A 16,639-nucleotide genomic window follows, 5' to 3' on the forward strand; every position below is an offset into this window, starting at 1 on the left:
CATGAAAGGATGCTCTGAAGGCACTATTAATAGTAGTAGCGGTATATTAAGTATTATGTATCAAGCACTGTTCTCAGCGCTGGAGTAGATACGAATAGACTAGGTCAGACACAGTCCCTGTTGCACATGGGGCTCACAACCTCGCGCACGGGGCTCACAGCCTAAGGAGGGAGGAACAGGGAGTTTAATCCCCATTTTATAGTTGGGGAAATTGAGGCACAGAGAAGTTAAATGACTTGCCCGAGGTCACGCAGCAGACAAGCGGCAGAAATGGAATTAGAACCCAGGACCTCTGACTCCCAGGCCCATGCTACTTTCCACTAGGCCAAGTGAGTAGGTATAAAAAGCTCAAATCGATCATTCAAACAGTGGTATTTATTGACCTCTTTTTGAGAGCACTGTACTAAATGTTTGTCAGACTACAATACAATAGAGAAAGTAGAAACAGTCTCCGCCTACAAGGGCCATACAGACTTGAAGAGGGGACAGGCATTCAAAGCAAACACAGATGGCTATGTAAATAGGTATATAAGTGGTTGAGGGATTCTGATCCAGATACATAGGCAGTGCAGAAGGGAGGGTAGGTAGGGGAAGGGAGAGCTTATTAGGGAGGTCTCTTTGAAGAGGTGTGATTTTTTTCAGAGGCTTTCAAAGATGGGGAGAGTGGTGCTCTGTCAGAAGCGAATGGGGAGGGAGTCCAGGCCAGGAGGAGGATGTGGACAAGAGTTTGGCAGCCAGACAAGACGGGCTCCAGGTACAGTGAATAAGTTGGCATTAGAGGAGTGGTGTGTGTGGAGTGAGTTGTAGGAGCTCAGCTAGGGAGAGAGCTTCAAACCAATGATAAGGAGTTTCTGTTTGCAGAAATGGGTGGGCAACGATTGGAAGTTTCTTAGGAGTAGGGAAATGCAGACTGAGTGGCTTTTTATTTTTTTTTTTTAAAAAAAGATCTGGTCAGCAGAATGAAGTGTGGACTGGAGAGTGAAGAGACAGGAAGGTCAGCGAGGAGGCTGATGCAGTAACCAAAGTGGGATATGATCAGGTGATTGGATCCGCCTGGTAGCCGTATGAGTAGTGAGGAGGGGGAAGATCCTCACAGGTTCGTGAAGGGAAAATGGACAGGATTTGGTGACAGGATTGAATGTGGGAGATGAGTTGAGCATAACGCCAAGGTTACGGGCTTGCGAGTTGGCGGATGGTGGTAAGGTTCTATTATGGATCTTTATGAACATTAAATTAATCTTTAAAAATTCTAATTTGCTAATCCAGATTGTAAACCCTCCAGGTAAATGCCACAGCTCATCCTTCTCTATATTCTGTATAGTGCCCCTTGATATGTAGGGTTCCGTGGTTTAGTATTATGCCGTTTATGCCATACAATCTGTATCTGTCTAGAAGTAACACTTGATACGTATTCTTTTTTTTTTCAGGGCATGAATATTATAGAACAGCTAGATCCAGTATCTTTTAGTAATTACTTGAAGAAATACCATAATACAATATGTGGAAGACATCCAATTGGGGTGTTACTAAATGTGAGTATTACTATGAAACCTTGATCTTTGATCAAAGGAAGTCTCAGAATCACTATTTTTCTTCTGTAATAGAATGACTATAAGAACAATCATAATAATGATGATGGTAATGTATAGTTTGAGTGTTTACTATGTGCTAAGCATTGGGGTAGGTCACAGAACCTGAGTTTACATAGGGTTTACAGTCTTAAGAGTTCGAAGGACAGACACTACCATTGAATTGTAGGATTTGGGGATGTAACTTGCTCACAATTGATCCTTTATGCATATATTTTATGTTTTCCCTGGTATTAGAGTGGATACACTATCTCATTACCCTGTTTTCTGCTCCCAAATCCAAAATTTACAAATTCAGAAAATAGTTGCCTTTTCAAAGATGTAAGAATCGTCAAATTAATCGAACTCTGCTCATCGTAGGTTCGCAATGTTCTAATAGGTATAAAGACCAAACGAAGAAGTCCCTACCCTTTGAAAGTTTACAGTCTAATAAAAAAGGGAGATGGCAAGTTGACATCTTTAATTATTGTCATCATTATTGTTAATAGCCCACTGGTTTTACTAGAGAGAATTACTGGTTATTATTGTTAATAATACAATGGGTATACTGGAGAGAGGATTAGTGGTTATTATTGTTCTAACACAATGGTTTCATTGGAGTGAGAGGATTACTGGTTATTATTGTTAACTACAAAGTGGTTTTATTGGAGAGAGGGAGGATTACTGGTAGGTGACTATAAAGTAGGGCGTGGAGAAAGATAGAATAATTTAGGCAGGGTAAATTTTCTGGGAAGAAATGACATTTAGGTTGAATTCTAAATATAAGGAGGGTGGAATTTGAAAACTGTTTTAGGCATGTGAGGTAATAGAGGGAAGGAAACTAATGGGTCGATTTGAGCCTAGGATGAAATTGGAGGAGAAGGGGTTTGATAAATATTAGGCAAAATGGTGTAAGACTTTTAAACCTGGTGCAATTTGAATGTGATTTGAAGATTTTAAGTGTGGGATACTGGTGGGTAATAAAATCGAAATAAGGGAGAGGAAGACGATCATTGCAGTTTGGAATGACTAGATAATTTAGGAAGCATGTACAAAGTCCTAGATGTGAGATGATGAGGACTTTGGATTTGGGCATTCATTCATTCAGTTGTATTTATTGAGTGCTTACTGTGTGCAGAGCACTGTATTAAGCATTTGGGAAAGTACAAAACAGGAATAAAGAGAGACAATCCCTGTCCACAGTGAGCTCACAGTCTAGAGGGGTGTATATATATATAGAGGATTGGACAGATCTTAGAGATATTTTTAGCAGAAGTGGAAGGATTGAACAAAGTGTTTTAAGTTTGAAGTCACAATATTTGACAGTCAATCAGTGGCATTTATTAAATGCTTATTGTATAGAGCACAACATGGCTTAGAGGGAAGAGCGCGGCTTGGGAGTCAGGGGTCGTGGGTTTTAATCCTGGGTCTGCCGCTTGTCAGCTGTGTGACTTTGGAGAAGTCGCTTAACTTCTCTGTATCTCAGTTACCTGATCTGTAAAATGGGGATGAAGACTGTGAACCCCAGGTGGGACAACCTGATAACCTTGAATCTACCCCAGTGCTTAGAACAGTGCTTGGCACATAGTAAGCACTTAACAAATACCATTATTTCTGTGTAATATTCTTATCATTATTATAAATAATAATATTTATCATTATTATTAATGATAACAGAAGTGAAAGACCCGGTTCCTGCACTCAGAGGTTTTACAGTTCAGTGAGGGGAGGGGAAGCAGTGTGGCTTAGTGGAAAGAGCACGGGCTTGGGAGTCAGAGGACGTGGGTTCTAATCCCGGCTCTACCACTTGGCTGCCGTGTGACTTTGGGCAAGTCGCTTAACTTCTCTGAGCCTCAGTTACCTCATCTGTAAAACAGGGATTAAAACTGTGAGCCCCCCGTGGGACAACCTGATTACTTCGTATCTACCCCAGCGCTAGGCACAAAGGAAGCATTTAACAAATGCCATAATTATTGTTATTGGAAGGGCAGACATGAATTATTTAACAAGAAGTGGGAGCATGAGGGAGAACTCCATAAATAACTGAATATCCCTAAGTGCCGAGGATCAGTGTGAATGCATCTAAGTGCTAAGGGTGGCCGTGGGGCATTGGGAATTAGTCGGCCAACTTCCTGAAGGGTGGCTTCCGGAAGTGGAGAGAACTGCGGTCTGGAAGAATAAAAGGCAAAGGGAAGTCAGGATGGGAACACGGGGGCGAGGCCTTTATTTAGTGTAAAATGACACCACGCTATGGAAGCAGAGATCGCCAAGAAACAGGGGAAGGGGAGGGTGGAGAGGAAGAAGAACAGTACGAAGTCTTCCGCTGTAAAATGCGTCTCATCGCTGTGCTTCTCTTTCCCTAGGCCATCACCGAGCTCCAGAAGAACGGAGTGAATATGAGCTTCTCCTTTTTGAATTATGCCCAGTCGAGCCAGTGTAGAAACTGGCAAGACAGTTCAGTGAGTTATGCTGCCGGAGCACTCACGGTCCACTGAACATCTGAATGACTACTCAGGGAGTCACCTGCCCACACACACACGCTTTCTCTATGGGGTCCCGGCTTAGCCCTTACAAAGATACTGTTCCTGGTCTTTGGGTGGACTGAAACCTCAAAACTAATAGAACTCTTTTTCTCTTCTTTTCTAGTAGGTGTAGTCCTTCCTTAATCTCCACTCATTATAAAATGCTTTCTTGTTTAGGACAATGGAAGGAAGGCTGGCATCAGAATATTTTGCGATTTAAAGAGGTGGAAATGGGTGTTAGAGGCTTGGTGTCAGACTGTCCTTCAAATGCAACATGTAAAGCATTTACCATATCCTAAATTTGCACTCTTTGCAGACCTGTGCACATGTACTCAGCTTTCAGAATAGTTTTGCAAACTGTAAACAAAAAAAGGTGGGGTGGAAGCTTTTTAATAAAAAAAGAAATTGCATTTATAAACGATCCTGTATTAGAATATAATAAATCTCCAGTATAGTCGATTACTACCCGTGTTGTACAACAAATACCTTCTATTTTAGTTGCTAATAAAGGGCTACACAACTCAAAATAGTCTGATTAAAATTATTGCTGTGTGTGACCTATGTAAAATGCTTCTCACCTGCAAATGATGTTCAGTATAGAAAGCATCAGCTCTTCTGTAATAATAATTTAGAATGTATTTTGTGTTTACACATGTCACAAGTTGGTTTATGCTGTAATTTGTTTACAAGTTAGAGTTTTTCAAGAAATATATTTGTTGAAGTTGCCTTTTGGTGGATGACACCAGTTTGCATGTCAAAGTATGATGTTTCAGTTGGTTGGAAATTCGAAGTGAATGTAATACTTCAGCCACAAAGATTGTGATCGGGAGAGATTAGTCTGTGAATTAGGTAACACTGAAAAATGCTGTAGTCCTTTTAGTTAATGCAGACGGTCCACGTAAGTCTTGTTAAGGAATTTTTCTAAATGAAGAGATTTTCTTGGACTTGGATTCTTCCATTTTTTATTTTTTTTTAAAGAGCCATCTTCTCTTGATTTCCTGAAGCATCATTGCATTTTGTGAATTTTGTTGAACTAAAATAATGGTGTGGTGCTTTCTCATTTCAATTTACTGTCCTTATACATTTGTTGAAAAATGTAGTTAGTTTTGAGAGCTGTCTCTCCGGCACAGTCGCATGTCCAGATTACATTGATATACGTATTTTACATAGTCTTGGTCACGTATAGCAGCTAATAGCTGAATAATACGATTTCTAGGTGCCTCTTAGAGTTTTTGACTTCCTGGCTCCGACCTTATTCAGAATTTTGGCCTTATCTTAAATATCAACTTTCTTTAGCCAAAGATTGATTTAAACATTTTTATCTTAAATGATAAAAAAATCCTATAACGTGTGGAAATTGTACTATTAAAATTGTAATAAGTTCCTAGAGTTTGGTCATTTTTTGATTACTTCACATGTGATTGAGCATTAGCGAATGCCAGCTGGACTAACCGAATCCTCCCTAGGGTTTTCCATCACCAATATTAAAACAAAGGATTACATTGCTAACTGATGTTTAAAAAGCTGCAGGGTGGCGGGCAGTGAGTTGTTTTCCAATTCATTCAGCACTTGAAAAATCGCATTCATTTTAACAGTGATGGGTAGCTAAACTTTATTCCCTAAATGGAGTTAATTATTCTCTGCAAGTTTGCAAGTAGGGCATTATTTTACTGTGCATCATTAAGCGGCCTTAAAACTGAAGCTTAAGTGGTAGAAAAATGATAGGAGCAGAGTTAAAGATATGTACATAAGTGCTATGAGGGTTGTGGGGAAATGAGATCTGTCAGGGAAGGCCTCCTTTTTAGTATTATTATTATCATTATATTTGTTAAAAGCTGCCTGTGTGTGCTGAGGTTGATATAAATCAACCAGGTTGGACACGGTCCCTGTCTCACATGAAGGTAGGATTACAGGCATTGAATCCCCATTTTACAGTTGAGGAAACCAAGGCAGAGTGAAGTTAAGTGACTTCTTCAAGGTCATACAGCAAGCAACGGGTAGACCTGGGATTAGAACCCAGGTCTTGTGACTCCCAGACCAGTGGTCTTGCCACTAGGCCACAGTGTGATTTTAGGAAGCCTTTAAAGATGGCCAAAGTAGTTGGCTGGATATGAAGAGGGAGTTTGTTCCAGTCAGAAGGGACGGTGTGAGAAAGATTGGAGGTGAGAGAGACAAGAATTGAGGCACAGTAAGAGGGTTGGTTTGAGAGTGAAAAGTATGATCTGGGTTGTAGTGGGAAAGGAGGGAGGATAAAGAGAGGAGAAAACCGAGTGCATTAAAGCCAATAGGAATTTCTGCTAGTTGAGGGCACATCTCCTCCAGGAGGCCTTCCCACACTAGGCCCTCTTTCCTCTTCCCCCACTCCCTTCTCCGTCGCCTTGACTTTCTCCCTTCGTTCCTCCCCCTTCCGGGCCCCGAAGCACTTATGTATTTATAATTTATTTATGTTGCTCTCTCCCACTCTAGACTGTGAGCTGGTTGTGGGCAGGGAATGTGACTGGTTTATTGTTGCATTGTACTCTCCCAAGCGCTTAATACAGTGCTCTGCACCCAGTAAGCGCTCAATAAATATGAATGACTTTACCGACTGCTTTATGCAGATAGGAATAAGCAACCATCACAGGATTTTTGAGGAGTGGTGGGACCTAGTCAAAGCAATGTTCTAGAAAAATGATCTGGGCAACGGTGAAATATGGACCGGAAAGGGAGAGATTGGAGGCAAGGAGGTTTGTGAGGAAGCTGATAAGGTCTTTTTTTGATATCTCCTTGAAGGAGTGTTTTTCTTCTGAAAGTTGTATATTGGTATTACCTGCAGAAGCAGGCCAGGCCATTGTTTTAGCGTAAGCAGACAATCGTCCTTTCGTTGCAACAAGGTGAGTGTTCATCCATCAAATGAAATTTAGTCGCAGATTTTATTGGTCCCCTGAATGATGTAACCTTATATAAGTCAGAAAATGATCAGTTGAGTTAACCAGCCTCTAAGTAGAGATTGCTTCAGGCCGGAGCAGGTTTTAGGTGACTGTATTGAATTGCTCGGTTTCCGTTGGTGCCATTAGGAATTTTTAGTCAAGTCCTCTAATACAGGTGTTCTAGACGGGAACCTGGATTTTGGTGGTGTTGGTGTGGGTTATTTTTGCCTTAGCTTAGGAAAGCTAACATTGTACACTGCCTGACATGTCGTAAGTGCTTAACAAATACCATAAGAAAAAAGCCTCCCACCAAATTCCCCAGATCATCAAAAGAACAAAACCAGTGTCATTTCTATCGAAAGATCCTCATCAAGGCCAAAGTAGGTATTGCTAGTTTGCCATCCTCAAGTTTCCACCAGGCAACCCAAACAAAAATGCACCGAGTCCCTTCTGCTCTGCAGTAAACACTTCGGGGAGTACAGTAGAATCAGTATAATTGAATCTTTTTTTATTTTGTATTTATTAATTACTTACTATGTGCCAGGCACTATACTAAGCACTGGGGTAAGATAAAGATAGATTGGACACAGTCCCTGTCCCACATCTTAATCGCCATTTTACAGATGAGGTAACTGAGACCCAGATAATTTAAGTGACTTGCCCGAGGTCACAAGCAGACCAGTGGAGGAGCCGGAAATAGAACCCAGGCCCTTCTGACGCCCAGGCCCTTGCTCTACCCACTAGGCCGCACTGCTCGTCTCGTGCCTCATTCTCCCACCCAAAGTGCAAAGGTGGTGCAGAAGGGAGGGAGAATAGGAAAAGTGAGGGCTTAGTGAGGGAAGACCTCTTGGAGGAGTTGTGATTTCAGTGGGGCTTTGAAGACGGGGAGAGTGGTGGTCTATCAGATGTGAATGCGGAGGGAGTTCTAAGCAAGGGGTTGGCAGCAAGGAAGACAAGATTGAGGTACAGTGAGAAGGCTGGTATTAGAGGAGTGAAGTGTTGAGTAGATGGAGCTGGGTTATAGTAGGAGCGGGAAAGTTTACATGGCACTTGGCAAACAATTATGCTAAATTTGCAAGAATTTAGCATTGGCCACCGGTAGCTGAATTGTACCATAGACTCTTAGTCTATAAAATGGGTTTTTAAAAAACCCTTCCTCGTAGAAGTCTCAATAATTCAATAATTATTTTAAAATAATTTTTAAAGTTTAAATAATTTTAAATAATTATAATCAATAATCCAACAGGTATTTTCCGGAGGGCAAGACAGTCTCTCTCGGTCTTGCTCTAGGATCCCAGTATCTAGTTAAAGAGACCTGCTATGTCCATTCTCTTCCCCTATTCACAGAAACATAGCTGCTGAACCCAAACGATCATTCCACCAACTGTTTGGACCCCAGGATTCGGGCAGAGCATTGACGGCCCAGCGATCTGAAGGATTAATTTATCGGAGAAATCATCCTGGTAAAATAATTAAATGTTGGTTGGACACTAGGGGTCAGGATTGGACTTCAGAATATCCGCCATATCCAAGCCAGACCGATTTTGAACATCCATTCGCCAAACTGGAGGCGATGTGGTGGCAAAGTAAACCAGCAAAAGAAGGCATAGTTTCCCTGGGGTTTTGAACAATAAGATGAACACTGGCAGCGGGGCTGGGTTTAGATACTTGGCAGGGCTAAAAAGACCATCCCTCATGTGTCACCTGATGCCATCAAGTCACGCTCAGCTTCAAGACCCTGGCTTTCCTCCCAGTGATGGATGGCTTCCATCCCGCCACCAATTCTGGCAGAGAATTAGAACCTGGTCCTAATTCTGGCTCTGCCACTTCTCTGCTGTTGGGCAAGTCACTAAACTTCTTTGTGCCTCAGTTCCCTCACCTGCAAAATGGAGATTAAGACTGTCAACCCAATGTGGGACAGGGATTGTCTCCATCCCAATTACCTTGTAACTACCGCAGCGCTCAGTACAGTGCTTGGCATATAGTAAGCACTTGACAAGTACCATTATTATTATTATTATTATCAGGGTCCCGCAGCCAGAACAGATGAAAGAGGAAAGCCCCATCCATTGGTGGCATGTTACCAAATCAGTCAACAGAGGACCTGCTTGCTTCTTGAGAAGCAGCATGGCTCAGTGGAAAGAGCCCGGGCTTGGGAGTCAGAGGTCATGGGTTCTAAGTCCGGCTCCGCCACTTGTCAGATGTGTGACTTTGGGCAAGTCACTTCACTTCTCTGGGCCTCAGTTACCTCATCTGGAAAATGGGGATGAAGACCGTGAGCCCCACGTGGGACAACCTGATCACCTTGTATCGCCCCAGCGCTTAGAACAGTGCTTTTACACATAGTAAGTGCTTAACAAATACCATCATCATTATCATCATTCTTGGCACCTTCACATTCCAAAAGAGAGCTATTTAGCTTGAAAGCTTCTTCTAGACTGTAAGCTTGTTCTGGGCAGGGACTGTGTCTGCTAACTCTGTTGTTTCGCAGTGTCCCAGATGCTTAGTACAGTGCTCTGTACATACTAAGTGTTCAATAAATACCATTGATAGATTGAAAAGAAATCTGCTCTTTCCAAAGCCTGGATGGTCAGCATTCGAACCGAGGATGGAGGAAGAAAGATTGAAAGGAAATCTCTTTCCAAAGCCTGGCTGCTCAGCGTCCTAGCTGAGGAGGAAGGAAAAAAGTAGAGGGAGAACTGTCAGGACCTGTGTAATGGCAGTGCTCAGCCTGAGCCAACTCTGTTTTATTAGTTTGGAAAAACTATTTCCCTCGGGAAAACCAGAGGTCACTGGGGCTAAGCCTGATAATGATGTCCCTGGGTTTTGATGATCTGATAATGGTTATCAATGGGGTGTGAAGTTATGAAAGATACCCTTTGTTTAAGGCTGTAGAATGAAGTTATTCTCTTTATTCCTCTTCCTGGTTGTGAAAGTGGGAAAGCACAGGCCTGGGAATCAGAGGACTGCCATTTGTCTGCACTGTGACTTTGGGCAAGTCACTTCACTTCTCTGTGCCTCAGTTACCTCATCTGGAAAATGGGGATTAAGACTGTTAGCGCTATGTGGGACATGGACTGTGTCTAACCTGGTATCTACCCCAGCGCTTAGTACAGTGCCTGGCATATGGTAATTTTAACTTCTGGAAGGGAGGGGAATAAAGCATCGGTGTCTGGCGCCCGCTGAGGAGAAAAAGAATTTGCTCTGTCTCTTGAGCTTGTGAACTTGTGTTGGTGAGCCCCATCTTGGGCGGGGAGTGTGTCTGACCTGGTTATTTTGCATTCATGCATGCATTCAATAGTATTTGAGTGCTTACTATGTGCAGAGCGCTGTAATAATAATGTTGGTATTTGTTAAGCGCTTACTGCATGCAGAGAGAGCATTGTTCTAAGCGCTGGGGTAGAGACAGGGGAATGAGGTTGTCCCACGTGACAGTCACAGTCTTCGTCCCCATTTTACAGATGAGGGAACTGAGGCCCAGAGAAGTGAAGTGACTTGCCCACAGTCACACAGCTGACACGTGCTCGGAATGTACAATTTGGCAACAGATAGAGACAATCCCCGCCCAGTGACGGCAGTGCTTAGTACAATGCTAGATGTATATTAAGTGCTTAATAAGTACCATGGTTACTATAATTATTATGAGTTCGGGGCTGCAGTTGGGGCAGATGACGTGAAAAGAGCATCTAGTCGGGGGCTTCGGTGAGCTACGTTCAGCTATCTGAGGGTGTCTGGTCTCACAGAACTTGGGGGGCACCCCTACTCTCCTCATCTCCCATCACCCCATCCTCTCCTTGCCCCTCTGGGGGAGAGTGACTTCCTAAAGGAGTCGGAAGAAGGTCAGCGGGCCAGGCCTTGGTTAGAGCAGGTCCTGCCCCGGGTGGTTACTTCCCAGCCTTCAGCCTAGGGGTGCTTAACAAGGGCCTGAGATAGAGTTGTTAGCCAGAAGGACAATGCCTCTCACCTGCTTTACAACTTGGCATTCCTTTCCCTCCAGGACTTCTCCACAGTTCAATATGTAAAAAAACTTCCTCTCCTGAAAGTCTTCCTCCACCTAACTTTTCCATCACAGTTCTCACTGTCCCCATCCTCCCTCTACTAAATGCTTGCAACCTTGTTCCATTTCAGTGTGGCCTAGTGGAAAGAGCACATGGGCTTGGGAGTCAGAGGACCTAGGTTCTAATCTTGGCTCCACCGCTTACCTGCTGAATGACCTTGGGCAAGTCACTTAACTTCTCTGGGCCTCAGTTTCCTCATCTGTAAAATGGGAATTCGATACCTGTTCTCCCTCCTACTTAAACTGAGACCCCCGTGGGACCTGATTAACTTGTATCTACCCCAGCATTTAGTATGGTGCCTGACACTTAGAAAATATCACAATTACCTTCATCGTCATCATTATTTACTCTTTAATAATAATTGTGATTTTTTTTTGTTAAGCGCTCACTGTGTGCCAAGCACTGTACTAATTGCTGGAATGAATACAAGCTAATCAGCTTGGACGCAGTCTCTGTCCGACACGGGTCTCATACTCTAAGTAGGAGGGAGAACAGGAATTGAGTTCCCATTTTACAAATGAGGAAACTGAGCCCCAGAAAAGTTAAATGACTTAATAATAATAATAATAATGTTGGTATTTGTTAAGTGCTTACTATGTGCAAAGCACTGTTCTAAGCTCTGGGGGGATACAAGGTGATCATGTTGTCCCTCATCGGGCTCACAGTCTTCATCCCCATTTTACAGATGAGGTAACTGAGGCCCAGAGAAGTGAAGTGACTTGCCCAAAGTCCCGAGGTCACACGGCAGGCAGATGATGGAGTTTTGTCTTTCACCATCCACATTCAGTCTGTCTCCAGAGCCTTCCAATTTCCCCACTTCAATATTTTTAAGGTTCACCTCTTCCTGTCCACCTTTGCAACCACAGTCCATTTTCAAACCTCGATCACCTCCCGCCTGGATTTAGTCCATCAGCCTCTTAACTGGAATTTCTATCCCGATTCTCTCCACTTGAGACTTTTCTACACGACTGCCTGCATTATTTTCCTAAATGCCATTCAGAATTCAGAATGCATCACTCCCCTCCTCACAAGTCTCCATAAACTACACATTTTCTTCTGCACCAGAAAGATGTCCTTAATCTTTGGGTTCAGGGCACTCCTTTAAAGTTTTCCATTATATCTGTCTACCAATTCTGTTGTATTGTCCTCTGCCAAGTGTGTAGTACAGTGCTGTGCGTGCAGTAAGCACCCACGACGAGCTTACAGTCTAGAGCCCTGTCTGTTGGATTCCTGGAAATTCATAGTTCAGCTGCTTCTTGGGGAATTTCCTTAGTGCTCTGCTTCTGAGGAGGAGTTTTACTTATACCAAAGGAACATTTTTGTAGAAAAATGATGCGGGCAGCAGATTGAAGAATGGACTGGAGTGGGGAGAGACAAGAGGCTGGGAGGTCAGCAAGAAGGCTGATCCAGGCAGGATATAGGGTGAGTGATTTCGCTTGGGTCTGTAATAATAATAATAAAAATTATAATGGTATTTGTTAAGCACTTACTATGTGCTAAGCACTGTTCTAAGCGTGGAGGTAGATACAGGGTAATCAAGTTGTCCCGCATGGGGCTCAGTTTCCAGATGAGGTACCATTTTACAGATGAGGTACCTGAGGCACAGAGAAGTTAAACGACTTGCCCAAGGTCACGCAGCAGACAAGTGGGCAGAGCCGGGATTAGAACTCATGTCCTCTGACTCTGTACCCCTTAAGCACTCACCCCACCCCCATAGCACTTAATTTTTTTTAATAGTATTTGGTTTCCATGGTTTCCAAAGGAACCATGGAAAGCCTCTGCCTTCTTCTCTATTTCCAGCTAAGTTTGCCTTTCTCCCCCTCTTCCCACACCTGCCACCAACGAGAGCAACGGGGTGTCCACCGATGGGGATGGCTGCTTCTGGTGATTAACTTTAAGCAAATGAAAACACTGGATTTTCTCTCACAGGCAGCGGTCCAGAGTAAACATTCAGGCTGGTGAAAGGCACTGTATGGACGGAGATGATTTCTAATTGCAGGTAAATGCAGGAAGGCCAACCCGTTGCTCACTTGATTACCACAGAAATTGCCACCTGGCTGCAAGCGGGAGTCAGAAAGGGTTTAAAGGGGCTCCAAGCAGAAGGCCGACAGTTCGCCTCCTGCAGAAAGCCGACTGACGGGGCTGGTGGTGCCAGGGGAGTTGGCAGGTTGACCCTGAACGCTTAATGTTGGCAACCGGATAGTTGGCGAGGAAGGTTTGAGAGCAACGGTCGCAGCTGCTGAAGGATACAAGAGCCCATCCCTGATTAACCGCTCATTTCCCCACCCTATTTTTGTCCTTTTCATTCAGTCGTATTTATTGAGCGCTTACTGTGTGCAGAGCACTGTACTAAGTGCTCGGGAGAGTACCTTACAACGATAAACAGTCACGTTCCCTGCCCACAACGAGCTTAGAGTCTAGAGGCGGGGGAGACAGATACCAATACAAATAAATAAAATTGCAGAGATATACCTAAGTGCCGTGGGGCTGTGAGGAGGGAAGAGCAAAGGGAGCAAGTCAGGGTGATGTAGAAGGGAGATGAGGAAAAGTGGGGCTTAATCTGGGAAGGCCTCTTGGAGGTGACGTGCCTTCAATAAGGCTTTGAAGGGAGGAGGGAGTAATCGTCTGTGGGATTTGAGGAGAGAGGTCGTTCCAGGCCAGAGGCAGGATGTGGGAGAGGGGTCGGCGCTGAGACAGGTGAGATGGAGGCACAGTGAGAAGGTTAGCGCTAAAGGAGTGAAGTGGGCGGGCTGGGTTGTAGAAGGAGAGAAGCGAGGTGAGGTAAGAGGGGGCGAGGTGGTGGACTGCTTTAAAGCCAATGGTGAGGAGTTTTTGTTTGATGCGGAGGTGGATGGGCAATCACTGGAGTTTTTTAAGGAGCGGGGTGGCATGTCCTGAATGTTTTTGTGGAAAAATGATCCGGGCAGCAGAATGAAGTATGGACTAGAGTGGGGAGAGACAGGAAGCTGGGAGACCTGCCAGGAGGTTGATGCAGTAATCCAGGCAGAATAGGACGAGTGCTTGCACTTGGCTCTGTACCCCTTAAGCGCTTTGATGCTCACCCCACCCCCATAGCTCTAATTTTTGCGGGGGGGGGGGGTTATGTCATTTGTTAATGCTGTGTGCCAGGCATGGTGGTAATAATATTTAAGGTATTTGTTAATTGCTTACTGTGTCCCAGCGCTGGGGTTGATACAAGATAACTGGGTTGGACACAATTCCTGTCCCACGTGTGCCTCACAGTCTTAATTCCCATTTTACAGATGAGGGAACTGAGGCCCAGGGAAGTGAAGGTCACGCAGCAGATAAGTGGTGGAGGCGGGACTAGAACCCATGACCACCTGACTCCCAGGCCCGTTCTGTATCCACTAGGCCTGGCTCACCTCCTCCAAGAGACCTTCCCAGACTAAGCCCCCCTTTTCCTCTGCTCCCCTCTATTTCGCGTTGCCCCGACTCGGTCTCTTTGCTCTAACCCGCCCCTCCCAAGAGCACTTGGGTATATATGTACATAGTTATAATTCTATTTATATTAATGCCTGTTTGCTTCTTTTGGTGTGTATATATCTATAATTCTATTTATATTGATCCCTGTTTATTTGTTTTGATGTCTGTCTCCCCGCTTCTAGACTGTAAGCCCGGTGTGGGCAGGGATCGTCTCTCTTTATTGCTGAATTGTACTTTCCAAGCGCTTAGTACACAGTAAGCACTCAACAAATATGATTGAATGAATGAATGAATGAGTGAATGAATAGGCCATGCTGTGGTTCTAAGCACTGGGGTAGAAACAAGGTAATCGGGTTGGACACAGTCCATGTCCCAAATGGGGCTCTCAGTCTTAATCTCCATTTTACAGATGAGGAAGCTGAGAAGTGAAGTGACTTGCCCAAGGTCACACAACAGACAAGTGGTGGAGCTGAAACTAGAACCCAGGTCCTTCTGACTCCTAGGCCTGGGCTCTGTGCTGCTTTCCTATCTTTTACGTCCGTATACTTTGACTCTGCCACTTCCCCTCTCTGTTATTTTTTTAGTGGCTGTTTTTCCCCCTAGATTGTAAGCTCCTTGAGGACAGGGATCGTGTCTACCAACTCTATTGTATTGTCTTCTCCCACATGCCTAGTACAGTGCCCTGCACACAGTAAGCACTTGGGGAAGCCACCTGGCTTAGTGGAAAGAGCAGGGGCTAGGGAGTCAGAGGACATGGGTTCGAATCCCTGCTCGGCCACTTGTCCGCTGTGTGACTTTGGGCAAGTCACTTAACTTCTCGGTGCCTCAGTTACCTCATCTGTAAAATGGGGATTAAGATTGTGAGCCCCAAGTGGGATAACCTGATTCCCCTGTGTCTACCCCAGCGCTTAGAACAGTGCTCGGCACATAGTAAGCGCTTAACAAATACCAAGATTATTATTATTATTCTAATTCCGGCTCTGCCACTTGTCTGCTGTGTGACCTTGGGCAAGCCGCTTAACTTCTCTGGGCCTCAGTTACCTCATCTGTAAAATGGGGATTCAAACTGTGAGCCCCACGTGGGACAACCTGACTACCTTGTATCTACCCAGTGGTTGCCTATCAACCTCCAGTGGTTGCCTGTCAACCTTTTGTATGTATGAAGCAGAAACTCCTCACTCTTGGCTTCAAAGCTGTCCATCACCTTGCCCCCTCCTACCTCACCTCCCTTCTCTCCTTCTACAGTCCACCCCTACACTCCGCTCCTCTGCCGCCGCTCACCTTCTCGCAGTCCCCCATTTGCGCCTGTCCCACCGTTGACCCCTGGCCTACGTCCTGCCACTGACCTGGAACGCCCTCCCTCCTCACATCCACCAAACTAACTCTCTTCCCCCCTTCAAAGCCTTACTGAAAGCTCCCCTCCTCCAGGAGGCCTTCCCAGACTGAGAGCCCTCCCTTTCCCTCTGCCCCTCCTCCCCTCCCCATTCCCCCTACTCCCTCCCTCTGTTCTACCCCCTTCCCCTCCCCACAGCACATGCATATATTTGTTTAAATTATTTATTACTCTATTTTATTAATGATGTGTATATGTCTATGATTCTATTTATCTATGTTGATGGTATTGATGCCTGTCTACTTGTTTTGTTTTGCTGTCTGTCTCCCCCTTTTAGACTGTGAGCCCGTTGTTGGGCAGGGATTGTCTCTATCTGTTGCTGAAATGTACATTCCAAGCACGTAGTATAGTGCTGTGCACGCAGTAAGCGTTCAATAAATACGACTGAATGAATAGTGAATACCCCAGTGCTTAGAACAGTGCTCGGTACATAGTAAGCACTTAACAAATACCATAATAATAATAATATATACCATTGATTTTCCTTAACGGTATTTAAGTGCTTACTGTGGGCCAGGCACGTTGTGGGCAGGGAATGTGTCTTTTATATAGTTATAATCTCCCATGCGCTTAATACAAGGCTCTGCACACAGTAAGTGCTCAATAAATACAATTGATTGGGGTAGATACAAGGTATCAGATTGGACACAGTCCATGTCCCACAGCCACCATTTTACAGATGAGGTGATTGAGGCCCAGAGAAGTGAAGGGACTCGCCCGAGGTCACACAGCAAACAAGTGCCCG

General features: G+C 44.4%; 1 protein-coding gene across 2 annotated transcripts in view; it reads left to right on the forward strand.

Moving 5' to 3' along the window:
* Positions 1–5,477, forward strand: part of MEMO1 (mediator of cell motility 1) — a 79,646-nt gene extending 74,169 nt beyond the window's left edge. For both annotated transcript variants that reach the window (XM_029050214.2, XM_029050213.2), the window contains 2 exons: positions 1,428–1,532; positions 3,932–5,477. In XM_029050214.2, coding sequence (XP_028906047.1) covers positions 1,428–1,532; positions 3,932–4,063 — 237 coding nt within the window. In that variant the 3' untranslated portion in view covers positions 4,064–5,477. The remainder of the gene's footprint in view (positions 1–1,427; positions 1,533–3,931) is intronic.
* The last annotated feature ends 11,162 nt before the right edge of the window (positions 5,478–16,639 follow it).

This window comes from Ornithorhynchus anatinus, chromosome X1, assembly GCF_004115215.2.
Source record: "Ornithorhynchus anatinus isolate Pmale09 chromosome X1, mOrnAna1.pri.v4, whole genome shotgun sequence".
Lineage (NCBI taxonomy): Eukaryota > Metazoa > Chordata > Mammalia > Monotremata > Ornithorhynchidae > Ornithorhynchus > Ornithorhynchus anatinus.